This window comes from Malaclemys terrapin, chromosome 4 (genome assembly GCF_027887155.1).
Source record: "Malaclemys terrapin pileata isolate rMalTer1 chromosome 4, rMalTer1.hap1, whole genome shotgun sequence".
Taxonomy (NCBI): domain Eukaryota; kingdom Metazoa; phylum Chordata; order Testudines; family Emydidae; genus Malaclemys; species Malaclemys terrapin.
In genome coordinates this window covers 83,898,859-83,919,059 of record NC_071508.1, presented here as the reverse complement: position 1 = coordinate 83,919,059, position 20,201 = coordinate 83,898,859, and the positions used below count along the sequence as shown (strand labels likewise).

Below are 20,201 nucleotides of genomic sequence, written 5' to 3'. Positions count from 1 at the left end.
TTCCCTTCCCCCTCCCCCGGACTGTGCAGCTTTTCACCATACCAACTACAGGACTATGCCTAAATGCCAAAATTTAACTTATCTGGGAACAAGATAAAGCTCCCTGCATTACACCTCCAGTTTAAATAGCTGCTAATGCCTCATAGGAAAAACTGTCCTGTTCCTTTACATTGAACTCTTGTCTCAGGGCTCAGATCTGCGAATCAACCTACCCATTTTATCACCTCTGCAACAATGCCTTTAAATTTCACTGCCTGGAATCTACCTCTGCTGAAATCTTCATCCATTCCTTCATCTCCTCTTGCCTCCACTACTGCAACTCTCTTCACTATAGCCTCCAATTCTCCAGAGTTGAGCATGCATAGAATGCTACTGCCCACCTTCTTTTACATGTAAAACAGTGCAACCATATCACTCCCATTCTCAAATATCGTCATCTTTTTCTGAAATGGAATGTGAAAAACATTTTACAAATATTAATAATAATACTAATATCTGTATGGCTTTTGACCTGAACACTTCGCCAAAATTCTGGGTCTTGCAGGTTTGTATGTTAGGAGGAAAAACTGATGGAGGAGTCAGGTATTGTCTTGATGCAATCCTGTTTATTTACAAATAATGTACACAATAGTACTGTTTTCTTGGACAAAATAGGAATCAAGCAGCAGGAGATTGATTTGTGAACAAAAACTAAGCATCTTTCCAGCCAGCACTCTATCGAAAAGCTCCCTCTTTTAATTTTTTTTCAGAGTCACACTACAAGTGTTTCTCTGGCTGCATCTGAGGCTTTCCTGCTGCCTTCTCTGTGTGCTTCTGTCCAGCGGGAGGAACAGCCAGTGCTCTATATTAACTGCAAACTATTTCCCTGGGAATTGGCCTATTTTGTTATTGAAAAAAAGGACTTGACTGTAAAATTGGCAATGGATGCATTTCATTATTACCTGCTTGGGAACCCAGTCATCTCGGTTATGGATCATGCCCCCTAAGATAGCTAAATGCGACGAAAGACCCAAAACTCTGATTGATGAGTTGATATCTGTCCCTTCAGCCATATGCCTCTAGGTTCAGCAATGAGCAGGGAAGGGACACCTTGGCAGACTTAAGTTTATCGCAGACCATTTGTAAATGTATCAGTTCCTGTTCAAATGTTTTAGCATGCACCAAGATATCATTATCCCCATTTTACAGATGGGAAAACAGAGGTACAAAGGTGAAGTGACTTGCCCAAGATCACTCAATAGGCCAATGGCACAACAAGATCTTCTAAGCCCCAAATAAGCATCTGAAATCATAGCTCTGTACCTGGGAACTGGCCCCTCAGGATTCCTGAATCTAAACAGCCATTGCAGGGGTGCATGGTCTGTCCTGACCACAAATTTCCTTCCATATAAACAGTGGTGAAAATGTCCTATAGATTTAACCACTGCTAGGAATTCCTTTAGGGTGGTGAAATAATTTCTTTCAGGAGAACTTAGATATTTGTTGTAATACCCTCCAATATAAAAGGTGTTTTAAAATATGGGTAGGCTAAGACAAAAGCAGTCTCAACTCCAAAAATGCTACAGAACACTCTGCTGACCTCTGAAATGGTTTCCTTTTCTCACCAAACCTATGCAATTGTTTTGTATATTGGCAAACTCACAAATAAACCTTCTGTAATAGGAACAGAACCCTACAAAACTCTACACATCTCTGAGTGTCTGGGAAGTTGGCCAGTTCTGTGTAGCCTCAGTTTTCTCTTTGTCAGTGGAAATTTCCACCTGACTGGGTGCCCAAGGTAAATTACCTCTTTTTGAAACAACTCAAATTTCTTTGGGTTCACTTTCAGATTGGCAGACTTAAGTTTATCGCAGACCATTTGTAAATGTATCAGTTCCTGTTCAAATGTTTTAGCATGCACCAAGATATCATTATCCCCATTTTACAGATGGGAAAACAGAGGCACAAAGGTGAAGTGACTTGCCCAAGGTCACTCAACAGGCCAACGGCACAACAAGATCTTCTAAGTCCCAGATCAGTGCTCTGTTCTCTAGGTTATACTGCCTAAGGAGACTTTATAGGAAAGTTCCTAGGAAAACTTTCAGTGTAATATAAAAAATATTTTAATTGCTACATCTAATTACTCTGAAGCATGCATTCCCAGACACAATTTTGAAAATTATCAACTGTAATAATAAAAAATAATTAATAAACAAACAAGCAAACAGTAAGATGGAATTGTAACAGTCTGATAAAATATTTGATGCATAGGAAACACTCTTAATAATAAAAATTCTAAAAAACAGGAAACTCTTTGAAATTCTCATGTCCGTCTCATACAAGAACTGCATTTCCTGGGTCTCAACTATATCATGAGGTCAGTTTCCTGCTGGGAAGTGGCAGCAAAACGGCAACTTTCATTGAAAGGGTTACCAGACCCAAGCACAGTTATAGAGAGTAAAACATTGAAAGGTTTTACTAAACATGGCTCTGTAAATATGCATTTTCATTCCCCCGTCCCCTGTTCCCCTCACTTAAAGAATTAGAACTAATCACTGCAGTCTTCGGTTAAAGTGGCTGAATTTTACACAGTCATGATTTCAGTAATGATCTAGACATCTACAAATAAAATGTATAACAATAGTTATATCCAAGAAAGAAGTGCTTCTAACTGGAGCATGTAGGTGTACTAACAATCTGGGGTAATGCTGAGTTTTCAGAAGATGCACTGCATGCCTAGAGTTAAAGCATTTACCTCTGACAGCATATCCATCTTTTACCGATGCTGGGAAGGGGGGTAGGTTGTCTTTTGCATAAACGTCTTGAGCAAGAACTCGGCCCATTCCATCTAAAAGGAAAGAACGAAAAAAAAAAGACCATGTTCCATGTCAGCGAACATACTCAAAGGGAAGAGAAGGTGACAGCAGTGTGCTCCCATGGATGAAATTCATGTGTATGTGACACATCTTGTAATCAGATCTGTCAAGCTTTTGATTTCTCTCCAAACCAATAGGGAAATAAATGGAGAGATGCAGCCTGGAAGCAGAGATGAAAGATGTGGTTCAGTCAACCTGCATTTCTGGTTAGGACAAGCTTCTTGGCATTGGATTTGGATGTACAGTATCCAGAACCAGAGGAGTCAGCTGAGATACAGACTATGGCCTGGTCTACACCACAAAGTTAGGTTGACATAAGCTGCCTTGCATTGACCTAGTTGTGTGTATGTCTACACTTAAATTTGTCTTCCGCTGAAGTAAGTGCCCCATTACAGTGACACAGTAACACCGACCTTCCCAAGTGGCAGTGAGACACATTGATGTACTGAGGTCAATGCAGCATGAATGTAGATACTATATTACTTATGTCGACTCCAAGAGTCCTCCAGCCACTGCCCCACGATGCCCAACACTGACTGCTCTCCCAGGGGTCATGGAGACCAGAAGGCCCCCTGCCCCTTTAAAGTCCCACACATTTTTGAAATGCCTTTTGCTGATTGTCCAGCTTGGCGAGCATATCTATCTGCTCCGCCCATTGGCCCTGACTTCCCTTGGTGGAATCCTGATGCAGTGTAATAATCATAAATGTAAAGCAAGCACCACAATATTGATAGGCGCATTGATAATGTTATTCACAGATGTACAGCAAACACCACACAATTCCTAGCAGACCCCAAATCAGCAGGGCCAGGTACAGTGCAGTATACCACAATGCATTACTGTGACTCACTGTTAAAGTGATCTTTCAAAGCCTCCCTGAGCCATATAGCTCTGGACTCAGCTCTTCTAAGAGTCCTTGTGTCTGGCTGTTCAAACTCAGAAGACAGCCGTTCCACCTCCACGGCAACTTTTCCCCTTTTGCTTCACAGGTATTTTGCAGGACACAGCAGGCAGCTGTAACCATTGGGATATATTTTCCCACTGATATCCAGTTTTGTGAGAAAACAACACTAGTGTCCCTTCAGTCTACCAAAAGTGAATTCAACTGTCATTCTGCACCTGCCGAGCCAGTAGCTGAATCTTTCCTTAGTGCTGTTAAGGTGGCCAGAGTATAGCTTCATGAGCCAGAGGAGCAAGGAGTAGCCTGGGTCCCCCAGGATCACTACTGACATTTCAACATTGTCAGTGATAATCTGCTGGTTGGGAAAGTCCCTGCCTGTAGCTTTCTGAACAGTCCTATGTTCTTAAAGATGTGAGTGTCATGCACCAGTCAACACTGATGTCGATGAAGCATCTCTGGTGCGCCAATAGCACTTGCATAACCATAGGAAATTAGTTCTTTCTGTTCATGTACACTGTGGCCATGTGCCAAAACAAGGGCTGGTGTCATCTACTGCTCCACTTCAGTTCAGGAACCTCATTGCTGCAAATCCAACCATTATGTCCTGCACATTGCTGAGAGTCACAGTCCTGCGTAGCAGGAGACAATTAATGGCTCTGCACACTTGCATAACAATGGCCCCAGCAGTGGATTTTCCAACTCCAAAAGAATTTCCGACTAGTAGCACTTTGGCATTGCAAGTTTCCATCAGTGCAACTGTCACTCGATTCTCCACTGTCATTGCAGCTCTCATTTTGGTGTTCCTGCACTGGCGGGCTAGGGTAAGCTCAGCTCACAGATCTATGAATGTGGCTTTAAGGCATCCAAAAGTTCTGCAACCACTGCTTGTCATCCCAAGCCCTCATTACGATGCAATCCCACTAGTCAGTGCTTGTTTCTTGAGCCCAGAAGCGGCACTCCACCATCTGCAGCAGCTCTGTGAACACCACCAACAAACTTGAATTGGTTCTCGCTATGTCCCACAGCAATCTGTCCTCCAAGAAATCATGTTCCTCCCAATTTGATTCTTTTTACAACTCTACAAATACTGGAGGATCGTGTATCCTGTACTTGCAATGTTTATCACACTAATGTAGAGCTGTGCAGGCTCCATGCTTCTGTTGGCGATGGCAGACAGTGAGGATGGCTGCTTAGGTTCGTAGGATTTTTTTTAAAAGGCGTGAAAATTATGGGATATAGATGACATTATGGGATGGAGACAATTGCATGCTGGGAATTTGACTCCTTGCTCCCAGTCACCCCTGCGTGGCTAATTTCTGTCCCACCATGCCTTGCCAGAACTTCCCAAAAGAGAGCACACTGGATGGTGACAGGCTGCACACTGGGATACTTACCCATTGTGCACCATGCTGTGCATCAACACAACCATTTCCTGGTGAGTATGCACAGCACTAACGCAAGGAGCCATGTATGCAGGTGCACAAGCGATACACTAACTGTAGCGGCTTTATGCCAGTATAACTTGCATCGACCAAAGTTAGACGTGGCCTATGAAACTAAAACAAATGTTTGCATACATTGAGACTTCTTAAAGAAACATTTACAATCTTTTTTGTATTTGTAAAGGAAAAATCTTTAACCTTTTTTAAAAACAGTATTTTTTAAAGAGAATTCTGCATTGGAGAATGGTGCTGAATTGAGCCCTGAATACAAACATGATCCATTCCTGAACATATTTTTATGAATTGGTGTAAAAATCATGCTATAAAGTAGCTTTACCTCTAATAATATTTGTCTTATTAGAGGTAGATGGAATTGTTTTGCTCAGTAAGAAAATATGGTTGTTTGGATGTCCGTATGCTATGGTCATGGGCACATAAGAAACGTTAGCTGGATGGAGGGACAGACAGATTTTTCAGGTACTCTTGAATTGCTAATTGAATTTTGTTACAAGGACACAGTTAAAATTGCTTAGGTGCCAGTCTTGTGTGTGCGTGTGAGACAGAGAACGTTGGTGTCAGAGTTGTTTATGTAATCTTAGCTTGTGATTGGGGTTGTTCGCTGGCACATCTTCTCTTGAATTGCACTTCACAACCATAACCAAACTATTGTTTTTGAATATATTAGGTAAAGTTACTGATATGTACTCTCAAATTTGGAAAATATATATAAAGACAAAAATGACATTAAAACAGAGTTAAAAGAGTACGCATCAGTAATTTAGGAGTAAAAAATAATTACAGGAATGTTCTGATTATCCAAAAATCAAACATTACAAACCCAGGAAATTCAGAGTTAGGCTTACACTTAAAAGAAATCCAAACACATTAAGATATGGAAATGCATAGTTAAGGCACCCAAAACAATCTTAACTCTGGCCCTAGTGAGACCATGCAATAATTGTACAGTGATGATTAATGCATTTTAGTGTTTGTGATTCCAGTTTAGATTAAACTAATTTTTAAAGACGGATTGGGGTTGTTTTCATATTTTCCCCTCCCCTTGTTGGCAGTAGAGGTGATAGTATTGTTTCATTCTTTCTTTGTGATCTCCCATCTGCTGTATCCAGTCTTGTACTTAGATTGTAAACTCTTCAGGGCAGGGAATACTTCTGCTCCAGTTAGCCATGTGAAGACGGCAGAAGACCCTGCCACCTCTCTTGAGCAGGGAATCCTTTGAGGGGAGGTGGTCCAGAAGGAGGAAGGAGTGAGGAGGACCCAAGACCCATTTGGTGCCTTGTAAACAAGGATGAGGGGAACCACAGACCCTGCCATACTTCTTAGCAGCCAGGGGAACAGAATCCTCAGTTTCTACCACCTTAAATGGGGGCGCCCACAACCTGGGGGGGGGGGCATTGCCATAATGTAGAGGGATGGGGCCAGTGTATAGGAAGTCCCCCATGTGGGATATGCTTAAGACCCTGAATATCCTTAATTCAGCCTGAAGGGTCCCCCAGCCTAAACTATTTAGCCCCCAACCCTGGCTCATGTTCTGTGTCTGCTTTTGCAAAGGCAGCAGAGGAGAAAGAAGCTCCAGCTTCTGAAAAGCTTATTCTTCTGCCGCTAGAGGCAATGTGGACAATTGGGGAGGCTGCTTAGAGCCACTCCACAGTCAGGTAACTCTGAAAAAGAGTGGGAGAGGGAGAGACAGGAAGGTGGTTCAATGTATGTGAGCGTGGGGGAGAGGGCTGTGTATTGGGTGAGGAGTTACCGAGGGGTTTGGGTGCCAGCAGTCTGAGTTGGGGAGTGTGTGTGTTAAACTGCAGAGGGTGCTGTCCTGTACCTGAGGGGGAATCTTGGCATGTGTGTGATTTTGTTGAGAAAAACTTTGGCAATATGGGTAGTTGTAGATGTGGGAATTTAGTGGGGGAACCAAGTGAGAGCCTCAGACAAGACTGTGTGTTTGTAGGTGTATTTCTTTTTAAGGAAAACAGGAGTATGCCTGTGATTTGGGGTTAGGAGAAGAAAGAGAGAGAGAGAGACTGAGTGTGAGAGATTTTTTAAAGGGAAATGGGAAAGTGCAGGTGAGTTTAGTTTTGTACAGCAGCAGGCCAAGCTTTTCAAACTTGTAAGTTAACTAAACCTTGATATGTGTGCATACTGGTGAACTGGACTTCAGTTAAATGGAGTTGTAATGTAAATTACAATTTATATATATATATATATATATATCCTGGAGCGAATATTTATAGTGCATTTTAGAACTTCTGCTTTATAGTAGGAATTAGCATGTAAATGCTGACATATTCTTCACTATAGCAGCTAGAAAGGTACCTTTGATACCCATTAATAGTCTCCACATTGTCTTATGTGGAAGTAACTTCTTTTTATTAGAAAGCTTACTACAAAGCTTGAGTAATTGTAGTGAAGGGGAGAATAGGACATACACAACATTTTAATTATAGCTGAGAAATCAGCTTTCAGAGAAATAGTGAATGCCCCCTCTCTTTATACACGCACAAATCCAATGCAAAAGTAATGCTTCTAATTTTAGCAGGTAAGCTGTCTTCATTTTATTTCTTGTCTGCATGCAAAAATCACACCAATTAGAGAGAGATGGTGGACAGTATGTTCCTGGCATCCTGCCATGTGCTATTTGGGGTGAACAAATGGACAGCGAGCAGCTAGAAAGCATTTCATTAAGGAAAGAAAAAGAAATAGTGTTTGGTGAAGCTTTGGGCATTTAATTAAAAAAAGTAAAGACAATCTCAAATACATTTTTTTACTCTCTTTTGTTTGCACTTTCATCGTGGAAGTCTAAAAATCTTTTTCACCCTACTGTTTATGACTAATTTTGATTTTTAAAAACAAAAGTTTTGAAATATCTTCTGCGTCTTCAGACTCCCCTTCCTTGTGATAATAGCTTTTTGGTGTTAACAGAAAAGGCCTGTAAATTTTGTTTCTTTGAAAATATCACTGTAATAGGAGTCTTAGTTTTGTGTCTTAATGAAACTTGCACAGCTGTTAAGAATTTTGATGTCCAAGGGCAGTGGTAATGGGATAAAGTTGTGAGCCAGGCCCCCTAATGGATATCATGCACTACCCTGTCCCATGTTAAAATGCTTTCCCTCCCCAACAGTTCAGTGTTTTTCTGCAGTTATGCAGAAAGCAAAGCTAAAATAAGCGAATTAGAATTATTAAAATATTAGAAAAATATGCCTGAGTAATAAATAAATTAGGTGTAAATAGAGAAACACTAAAAGTATATACTACCCAAAAGGGTCATGCTTGCAAAAGGAAGCAGAGATGTTGGGGGGAGGGGGGGGAGGAATTTCACGCGAAAACGAGCCAACTTAAAATAAGGGACAATCTAAATAAGACTTCATTGAGGTGGTAATGTTTGGCCTTCTTTACCTTGAAAACAACTTCTGGATAAAGGGGAGTCTGAAATGGATTTTCCAGTCAACAATGCTTAGTGTGGAGAGAAAAGGACCATGTCACTGTTTTACAGATGTGTGCTATGGGACATCTCTGGAATAAGCAGCAGAGATAGCTTTTCTTTCCACGGACTGAGCCTTAATGTGGCTTTCCAGTTTCTGGTCAGCCAGATCATCATAAAAAGAAATCCACTTGAATATCCATTTAGACAATCCTCTTGGTAATATTATAGCTCAGAGATCTAGTTTCAACAGAAACAAAGAGTTGGATGAATTTTCAAAGCGTTTCAGTCTACTCCAAAGAGAACCCCCTAAGAACTTTTTGTGGAGAAGGGTCCACTGTGTGATGTGGACATGAGATGAAAGTTTGTCTTATTTATATGGAACCACGATGTTGTGCTGGGGAGAGAATCTGGTTGAATCCACAGCACTGCCTTATTCTCATAAAGCTTGGTATAGCGCGGATCAGTCACTGTGGCCTGAAGTTCTCACATATGAGTTAAGTCATTAACAAAAGGAAAATAAACTTCCATGTATGAAATTTCAGATCCCAGGAACTAAGTGGTTCAAAATGAGATTTTTTTCAGCTATGTCAGAATGAAGTCTATATCCCACACCACAGGGGGTATTTTAATATTATTATTTTTTGAAGTCACTACATGGACCTGACAAGGGACTGCATAGAGCAGGGTGGCCAACCTGAACCTGAGAAGGAGCCAGAATTTACCAATGTACATTGCCAAAGAGCCACAGTAATACCTCAGCAGCCTCCCATCAGCTCCCCCCCCGCTCTGCCCATCGGCAACCCCGCTGATCAGCACCTCCCCCTCCCTCCCGATCAGTTGTTTTGTGGCATGCAGGAGGGTCGGAGGGGGAGAAGTGAGGGCAAAGCAGGCTCAGGGGAGGGGGCAGGAAGGGGTGGAGTTGGGGCAGAGCCAGGGGTTGAGCAGTGAGCACCCCCCGGCACATTGGAAAGTTGCCGCCTGTAGCTCCAGGCCCAGAGTCGGTGCCTATACAAGGAGCCGCATATTAACTTCTGAAGAGCCGCATGTGACTCTGGAGCCACAGGTTAGCCATCCCTGGCATAGAGAGTGGTTCACCTTCACTTAGTTTGTGATAGGCTAGAATAGCTGAGAAATTTAGTCTTTATGTAAATTCAGGTGGTTAAAGAAAATAGTCAAGCAGTTTTGGAGGGGGTCAAGTGAAGGGGTCACTTTGGGCTTGACTGAACCAATTTGCAACCCTTTTCCATTTTAGGTCTGTCTGGGATTTCAAGATGAAAGAACACAAGACACCGGCTCATACAGAAGTTACAGGGCTCCTGTATTGGATGGAGCAAACGGCCCTGGTTCTGAGGTTGAAGCCATACTCTCAACTTGGGTGGACTGGCTTTGGCCATCCACTACCAAGTTGTGAACCAAATCTATCTGGGTCAGTTTGAGGATATTAGGATCATCACACCTTTGTTTCTTCTTAGCATTGACAGGATCTTTGCTACCTGGCTTTCTGAAAACCTGATCTTATGTCTCCATTGAACAATATTCAGGAACCATGTATACAAGGTACCAGAGGCCATCGGGGAAAAGGCTGCCAATTGGCCTTTGACACGAAGAACCATGCAAAATATTGGTAGCGGCAGGCTATCCTATATGCTAAGGATCTACATTCCCTCTAAGCTGCGCGGCCGTGCAGCAGGCTATCAAGGCAACTCTCCCCCGACCCTAGCCCCAGAGCTGCCGCGGCTGGGGAGAGGCGCCTCTTCCCCCGGCCCGAGAGCTGCCCTGGCGGCGAGAGGTGCTTTCCCCCGGCTGCTGCAGCAAGAGATGGCTGCGGGGAGTCTTCTTTCCCTGCTGCAACCCCAGGGCAACCTGTACCTCAAACCCCTCATCCCCAGCCCACCCCATAGCCCGCAACCTAACCCTCTGCCCTCACCTTGAGCCCCCTCCTGCACCCTGAACTCCTCATCCCCGGCCCCACCCCAGAGCCCGCACCCCCAGCACCTCAACCCTCTGCCCCAGCCCTAAGCCCCCTCCCACACGCTGAACCCCTTGGCCCCACCCCCCCCCCTCCATATTGGTACACATAACAAAATTCATTCCACACATGGATGTAAACAATTAGAGGGAACATTGCTAAAGAACCCTTTGTTTTCTAGTTGCTGAAAGAGGGCTTAGGATCATTTGGGTTTTGATGTTGTTGAGGCCAAGTGACCTGTGCAGGAAGGTACTGAGTAATCTTGAAATCACTCATCAATCTGAAAGCCATCTTTTGAAGTAGAGCTTTATCCTTCCCTCCCTCAAAGGAGAGGTCCACAGCGTGGGGTCTGAGAGAATGTAGCATGGACTTTCCCCCCCCCTTTCCTTTCTGTAAAAAGGCATTTACTTGCTCCCCAAACAAGCTCTCTCTACTGTAAAACAGATTCTTGATCTCTAGCTAGACCTCTTGCTTGCATCTGTATGCCTGCAACCAGGCTGACCTGCAATGCAACCCTGAGGCAGCAGTCCTTGTCACTGTATCTGCACACCACTTGATGCTGCACTATGTCTACCCCATTGTGGATTATCTTTTTGAAGCTTTCTGCATTTTTCTTGGGGAAGAGAATTGACCAGATTGGAGGTTTTCTTCCATTTCTTCCTGACATTTGGTCATGAAGACTCAGTAGTCCACAATGCAAAGGGCTGCAGCCATGGACTAGTTAGGCCTTTCCAGAATTAATCCTAATGCGGCAGCTCAGGATTCTGGGAGACAGTACATGAGTGTCGCCACATCATAGGGGAGCCAATGTTTTGGTTTCAAACTATCCTCATTTCAGCTTTTCAGGGCTTGTACTACACAGGCTGAGTCAGCTCAAGCTGGAACCACTCAGTAATACATCGCATGAACAGTTTTACTTCAGCTTCAACTCAGACATCATGATATTCCATACATTCAGTTATAGATATCCAGCAACTTTCTAGGCCACGTTCTTTTTTTGGTCTCCATCTTGGATGAATAGCTGAAATCTGTGTACCATGATCATTACTGAGCAAAGGGAAAAAATTTAGTGAAGAATAAAGTTAGGGTTGAAATGCTTGAAAAGATCAATTGGGGAACACGATGGAGAGATATGTGGATTTCAAGCTGGTCTTCTGAATAAGGGCAACAGCCTGACTGATGCCAAATGTCTGTATGTAGCAACACACTTAGCACCATTACTGTGTATATTGAGATATATTTAGGAATGCAAATCAATTAGATTTGTTTTCTCCTCTTTTGCTTTGATGTTTGTACGAGTGTATGCACTTTATAAAATCAACAATAGCCCTTGAACTTTAAAAATGCCACTTGTCCTACATGCTAGGTGAATTCCAAGAGCTCAGTAGTATTAAATTTTAAAAAAGACACTCCCTTTCTGTGGAACAGGTCTGAATTCAAAGCTTCAGGACTACAGTTGAACTCCCTTCCTGAGGAACAGGTATATCAGCCTAAATAAATGAAAACTTAAATATTAATTAATTTAAACAGAAAGCATTCTTATGAATTAATCTAATTCTAGCAAATGTACAGGAAAATTATATGTATGTTTGATTGTGTAGTATTTTTATGGAAATCATTAATCACTTGTGACATAGAGGTCACACCAAAAGATCAAAGTCTAGGATCTTATTGCATATCTTGGGGAAATAATATTGCCAGTGAGACTAACATCAACTCCCATTATGGATAGAAGAACTCCAATACAATAGTGAGAATCCTCAAAAGATGTACTGTATGCAATAAGAAAATATTGATAAAGAAGCAACCAGATAAAGGAAATCAAGGACCAGTATTAACATTAATCCTAGGCAATGTATATCAAACGTGAAAACTGAAAGGTAATTAAAATCTTGAAAAGACTTTACTCTAAAATGATTTGTTAGGTTCTTGCTAACATTTTCAAGCAGGCCACCATTATTCTACTATGCCAGAAAGCATTCAGGGCCAGTTCTAGGTACAGCCAAGCAGGGCAGGCAGCTGTAGGTTTTGGGTTTTTTTTGCTCCACTCTGATTGCCAGCTTTGCTAATTGGCTGGCCTTTTCCCCTTCTGCCTTAGTCAACAAAATGGCTAGGGCTGCTCCTGAAAGTGGTCAGGTTGGTTACAAGGCAATAGCTCAAAAGAGCTTATGGATGCCAAAATGTGTTCCTGAGATGTTATAATGAATGTACATTCCCAAAGTACAAGGAAGATAGCAGACTTCCCATGCTACAGTACACCAGTAAAGAAGTGGTGTGAGCAGCAGCTCCATAACATAAACCTGAGAAATACACTATTTACCAAGCTAGTCATTTTTGAACAGAAAAATCAGGAAGGTGAAGCAGAAAGGAGTGAGGCTGATGAAAGCACCTCAAACCACACTGCACAGGACTACAACCTTTGAGGAAAGGGTCTGGAGCCCTAATCTGCACTCAAAAACAGTTGAGATATTCACCAAGGTGTCAGTAGGAACTTGGGAGCCCGCAGTAGTGAAAAAGCAGCACATCTGAAGTCTAGAGAAAGAAAGACAACTGAGTCCTGTTCAGTTCAAATATCAAATAGATGATAGGAATGAGAATTCATATGTGGGTATACAATCAGGTAAACATGTGGAATAAGCTCACGGATGTATAGATAAGTAAACGGGATAGAAAGTTTCCATCTAGTGAGAATGTCCATGAAGAATTCCAACAACAGTCACTACCTGGTAGGTGAATGTGCCAACAAAAAAGCAATGAATTCCAATACTTTACCAGGCTGGTACCTTTGAAGGAAAAAGGATAGTTTTTACACACAGCTGATCTACTTTATTGTAAGTAGACAACCATTATAATTAGGGCTGTTGATTAATCGCAGTTAACTCACGCGATTAACTAAAAATAATTAATTGTGATTAAAAAAAAAATCACGATTTTAATCACAGTTTTAATTGCACTGTTAAACAATAGAATACCAATTAACATACATTAAATATTTTGGATATTTTCCTACATTTTCATATATATTGTATTCTGTGTTGTAATTGAAATTAAAGTGTATATTTTTTTATTACAAATATTTGCACTATAAAAATGATAAACAAAAGATATAGTATTTTTCAATTCACCTCAGACAAGTACTGTAGTGCAATCTCTTTCTCGTGAAAGTGCAACTTACAAATGTAGAATTTTTTTTGTTACATAACTGCACTAAAAAACAAAACAACGTAAAACTTCAGAGCCTACAAGTCCACTCAGACCTACTTCTTGTTCAGCCAATTGCTAAGACAAGTTTGTTTACATTTGCAGGAGATAATGCTGCCCTCTTCTTGTTTACAATGTCACCAGAAAATGCGAACAGGTATTTGCATGGCACTTTTGTAGCCAGCACTGCAAGGTATTTATGTGCCAGATATGCTAAACATTCGTATGCCCCTTCATGCTTTGGCCACCAATCTATAGGACATGCTTCCATGCTGAGGACGCTCATTAATAATACATTAATTAAATTTATGACTGAACTCTTTGAGGGAGAATTGTTTGTCCCCTGCTCTGTTTTACCCGTATTCTGCCATATATTTCATGTTATAGCAGTCTCAGATGATGACCCAGCACATGTTCATTTTAAGAACATTTTCACTACAGATTTGACAAAATGCGAAGAAGGTATCAATGAGAGATTTCTAAAGATAGCTACAGCACTCGATCCAAGGTTTAAGAATCTGAAGTGCCTTCCAAAATCTGAGAGGGATGAGGTGTGGAGTATGCTTTCAGAAGTCTTAAAAGAGCAACACTCCAATGTGGAAATTACAGAACCCGAACCACCAAAAAAGAAAATCAACCTTCTGCTGGTGGCATCTGACTCAGATGATGATAATGAAGATGCATCACTCCGCACTACTTTGAATTGTTATCAAGAAGAACCTGTCATCAGCATGGATGCATGTCCCCTGGAATGGTAGTTGAAGCATGAAGGGACATATGAATCTTTAGCGCATCTGGCACATAAATATCTTGCAATGCCAGCTACAACAGTTCCATGAGAACGCCTGTTCTCACTTTCAGGTGATATTGTAAATAAGAAGTAGGACTGAGCGGAGTTGCGGGCTCTAAAATTTTACATTGTTTTATTTGTGAATGTAGGCTTTATTTTAACATAATTCTACATTTGTAAGTTCAACTTTCATGATAAAGAGATTGAACTACATACTTGTATTAGGTAAATTGAAAATACTATTTCTTTTGGGTATTTTTCAGTGCAAATACTTGTAATCAAAAATAAATATAAAGTGAACACTGTACACTTTGTATTCGGTGTTGTAATTGAAATCAAATATATTTGAAAATATAGAAAGCATCCAAAATATTTGAATAAATCATATTCTATTATTGTTTAACAGCGCAATTAATCATGCGATTAATCACGATTATTTTTTTTAATCGCTTGACAGTCCTAATGATAATACCTTAAGAAAGGAGATGATGTAGTTTCTCAAAACAAGACAGTTGTGATTACTGAAAAAGTCTTTAGATTTATTCAGTTAATGCTCCAATGATATAAAACATGAATGATTTACTATCACATGAAAATGTGGGAAAGTTTATCTATGAATTATGATGAGCTAATACCTGTTTCAAAAGGCAGGTTGAGCAAAACCTGATAATGAAGTCTAGGTATTGCTATCTCAGAGTAGGCCAGGATGACACTTTGCAATACAAAGGTGTGCAACACCAAGAAATCAGCTATGCACAGTCAGTCCTTAAGGATGAAAGACTTCACTAATCTATGACTCCATTCCTGATTTGTTTGGTGGACAAGATACGGGACTATGTACTCACCCTGGCAGAAGCCTGGTGCCTTGGACTTTTGGTACCAATGAGAGGCTTTTAATGAATGCCATGTATTTGAGACAAATTGAAGACCTGTGTTGATATAACTCAGTTTGATACTGTCTTTCACTGATCAAGTCACAGTTTTGGACAAACTACACCTTTCAATTTCTTGGCTCAACACCTACAAGTCTATGATGGAAATGTTTTCTGTGATCTCTCCATGAACAACATGCACTGGTTAATACTTCATTCAAACCTAACTTATTGGTTCACTGCTATTGTGCTACAAAGGGTAGCTGTGTCCAGACAACATACTTGAAGCATCTCAATCCATTGAAGCTGTTTACCTTATATGAAGGAGTAACAACATGACATCCCCCTAAGCCAGCATTTCTCAAACATTTCTAAGCTAATTGGTCCTTCTAGAAAATAAAACCAATAAAACTCTCCTTCATCCCCACTTTATTACCAGGACAGCTTGGGGGGAAACTTACACAGTCACTGTTCCAGGTCCCTGGCTAGTCCTTTAAACCCTCAAAGTGAGCATGCCCCATATGCTGGGAACTGCTGCCCTAAGCTATGGGGCATTGCTTTGACCATGAAACACCAATAGGTAATCCATTGCTGACACTCCTTGGTTCAAATTCTTCCAAATACTGATAGCCTTATTTGGGTAAGTGCAATTGTTCCCATATGGGAACAAAACATTGACTCGACTTGCAACTGCTATTTGAGGTGGCATGTATGAAAGGGGAAATGATTGCCTAGGAAGGAATACTGCTGAAAGGGATCTGGGGACATAATGGACCACAAGCTAAATACGAGTCAACAGTGTAAAGCTGTTGCAAAAAAAGCAAACATCCTTCTGGGATGTATTAGCAGGAGTGTTGTAAGCAAGACACGAGAAGTAATTCTTCCGTTCTACTCTGCGCTGATTAGGCCTCAATTGGAGTATTGTGTCCAGTTCTGGGTGCCATATTTCAGGAAAGATGTGGACAAATTATAGAAAGCCCAGAAAAGAGCAACAAAACTGATTAAAAGTCTAGAAAACATGACCTATGCGGGAAGATTGAAAAAATCAAGTTTGTTTAGTTTAGAAAAGAGAAGATGAGAGGGGTGATAACCGTTTTCAAGTACATAAAAGGTTGTTACAAGGAGGAGGGAGAAAAATTGTTCTTCTTAACCTCTGAGGATAGGACAAGAAACAATGGGCTTAAATTGCAGCAAGGGAGGTTTAGGTTGGATATTAGGAAAAACTTCCTGTCAGGGTGGTTAAGCACTGCAATAAATTGCCTAGAGAGGTTGTGGAATCTCCATCATTGGAGATTTTTTAAGAGCAGGTTAGACAAATGACTGTCAGGAATGGTCTAGATAATACTTAGTCCTGCCACAAGTGCAGGCGACTGGACTTGATGACCTCTTCAGGTCCCTTCCAGTTCTATGATTCTATGAAAGCTACTTGTTTTTATGCAGGCAAGCATAGATAGCTTTGTTCCATGGGATGACTGTGTGCGCACTAGACAAACAGGGTGTGAGTCATGACTGCTTTTTTGAAGTGTCTGAGGATTGAGGGTCCTGCTTTATGAAGTGGTTCTAAACCAAGGAAACTTAGCAGCATTCAGTGTCTTGGCTACCAAACTTTAAGCAGCCAAACTTGATACTGTAGTCTATTGTTCCCCATATATCAGCTTCCTGTTTCCAAACACAAGCACTGAAGAATGGTACTGGGCCAACAGTACCTGTCTCACACAGAACAGTATAAACATTGTGAACACAGAAATATTACAGTATCAATTCCTGCAAACCGAACTTTGGGTCTGTGGTGCAGCTCTGCTCTGATGCCACTTACTTCAAGTTCCATTGCCTTGATCTCTCTTCTGTCAAAGGACTGCTTTGTGCTGATGAACAGACTTCAGGTCTGAACTAATATGCTGAACCATGTCTTCTGGCATTAAATCCTCTCTGTTAGACAAAGATGTAAGGCCACGCTTTGGATACAGGGTCAAATAACTGCTTTGAGGCAGGTGCCTTCAAAAGACTCCAGGCCAGCATATAGGTTGGATTCTAAGGAGTCTGTCCTTCTGGTCCAATCTTGCTCCCACTACAGTGAATGGGAGTTTTAACATTTATTTTAGTGGTACAAGTTTGGTCCCTTAGAGGCTTCTGGATATAACAGTTAGCTGAAGCTCCATGGCCTTGATATAGCCTGTGTCAAAAGGCTGCTTTTGCCCTGACATGTGAATTTCCAGTATGAAGGACAGTTCTGAGTGGATATCCAATACCTTAATGTATTCCTAGGTTGAAGCCTCTCTCTGCCCAGCAGAATCCCAGTGAATGAACACTCTGGCCAGCCAGTTTGGAGATACGAATTTAAGATAAAGGCCCAGTTGGCAAATGATCTGGGGTGTGTGTGTGTGGTTTCCCAACAACTGGGATCATCATGAGTTTACATGAAGTAGGAGTGGAGCAGCAGCCAAGATGTGAAGGGAGACAGGAGGACTAGTAGAGATGGGTCAAGTGTTAGGGGCAGGGCAGGGCAGAGCAGAGACCAAGGTGGAGTTCCTTGATTAACAGAAGAGGAAGAGAGTGCTGGAGTGGCCTCTGAGCCAAACAGGAGCTGCAGAGGTAGGCTGAGAGGAGGAGCTGGAGACATGGGTGTAGAAAAGTGCAGGTTAGAACAAATAATTGCAGTGACTGAACTTCTGCAACCCCTTGAGCTTTTAGATTGGAAAAGGTTTTATGAGTCCCACAAGGTGAGAGCATAGGCCAAAAGGAGTCAACATAGAGAGGGTCCAGTTTCCCCCTGTTATATCCACCCCTGCTCCCTTAGACAACTGATATTTTTTAATTTTCCTGTTGCTCTTTCCACAGTATACAGAAGATTTATTTTTTTTCTTCATTGCAATTGTTCAGGTAAGACCCAGAAGCTGTAATCTAGTCTCAGCAATTTTTTTATGCTGTGTCTAGGACTATCTGTCACTTTTCACAAGGTGCTAATTTCATTTTCAGAAAAATTTCTATGAGAAAAATATAAAGCCCTGAACTCAAGTAGGTAAAATGTGGACACCAGCTCTTATGAAGGGAACAGCATCAATTATGTTGAAAGAAGAACAGGAGTACTTGTGGCACCTTAGAGACTAACAAATTTATTAGAGCATAAGCTTTCGTGGACTACAGCCCACTTCTTCGGACTGTAGTCCACGAAAGCTTATGCTCTAATAAATTTGTTAGTCTCTAAGGTGCCACAAGTACTCCTGTTCTTCTTTTTGTGGATACAGACTAACACGGCTGCTACTCTGAAACCTGTAATTATGTTGAACACTCTTCAGTAGTTGAACCCATCTCTGTGAATTAAATGTTTAGGTCCTGACATCAATTCTAGTTCACACCAGCAACAGAAATTTTCCTATTATCCTTCGCTGATGGGGTATATTAGTCTTTTCTTTCATGACCGAAACAGAATTCAATCATTTTAAACAGGTGTTCTGAAACTAGGACTCTTTGTTATCAATGGATTCCAGTCATAGGAAGATCATAGTTCCTTCAGGAAGAAGCACTGAGCCCAATGCACACCCTTCCGATTTGGTAAAGAGAGGCCTGCTCTTTGCACTTCACTTTCTAAAACTAACTCCACTGGAGGAGGACAGAGTGTTGTTCCTGTCCCAAGCACCTCCCAACAATTACTAGAAGTCTCCATGTGCTTAAATTGATTAAAATAAAGGAAGTAATATTCCTTAGCCCTAATTTAAAAGAAAAAAGAGTACAACTAAATGTAAAGTACCTCGGTAATTGATGATTTCTGTTCCGAGCACTGGGGTCATCTCCAGAACTGTGATGAAGGCTTTGTCCATAGATGTCAATGGGAATGGAGACATGCGATGTCTTCTGGCCACCTTGGTAATGTCGACGGCACTGTGACCTGCAGAGAGGAAGAGCATCCAGTTTAGAAAATATTCCATGGCACTGCCTTGGAAGGCTGACAGGATGACTTACATATATTCAACAACTTTCATTCAGAAGACTAACATAGTGTTTTACAAACTACATAGAGGAATAGCTTCAAGTTCACAGCATTTATGGCTAAAAAGTGAAAGCTACTGTATTCATAAAGTCACATAGTTAAGGCCAGAAGGGACCACCAGATCATCTAGGTGGACCTCCTCTATATCACAGCCACCAATACACTATCCAGTATCCAATATCCAGCTGTGGCCATCTCTAATGCCTCAGAAAAAGGAGACTAAAAAACCCTCCAGAGTACACTAAGGGACAAAAAAAAAATCCCCTCAGCTATCCACTGGAAGCCTTGAAGCATAAGCTCTGAAATTAACTGAAATTGCAGAGGAAATTTAGGGAAACAAAATATAATTTTCAAAACTGAAAATGATTACAGTGGTTAATATCCCTGCTCTTATGAAAAATGCTCTGGGAGATTTAATGATGACAAGGAAACAGTACATCACTATTACATATCTTTCAAAAGATGGTGCTATATTTGACACCATGGATCACAATGTGAGGCTGATTCACCTATGGGAGCAAGGTAGGGACAGTGGCAACCCTCTCAGATGGTTGTTTCTCTTGAACAGACTGCCCCCAGAATGTTGTGGTGAGTAACTGCTCTTCAGCAGTCAGGGCCCTCATCTGTGGAGGAGTTCTACATGTTTCTTTTCTTTCCTCCTCTCTCATTCAACATATATGTTAAAATCCTTGGAGAGATTGTCAAATGCCAACAATTGAAGTATAAATCTACTTGATCTCAAGT

At 41.4% G+C, this 20,201-nt stretch overlaps 1 protein-coding gene across 6 annotated transcripts in view; it reads right to left on the bottom strand.

The window, feature by feature from the left end:
• GPHN (gephyrin) overlaps positions 1-20,201 on the bottom strand; it is a 453,097-nt gene that overhangs the window by 66,444 nt on the left and 366,452 nt on the right. For all 6 annotated transcript variants that reach the window (XM_054026831.1, XM_054026833.1, XM_054026832.1 and 3 more), the window contains 2 exons: positions 19,218-19,355; positions 2,735-2,827 (listed from right to left, as the gene is read on the bottom strand). In XM_054026831.1, coding sequence (XP_053882806.1) covers positions 2,735-2,827; positions 19,218-19,355 — 231 coding nt within the window. The remainder of the gene's footprint in view (positions 1-2,734; positions 2,828-19,217; positions 19,356-20,201) is intronic.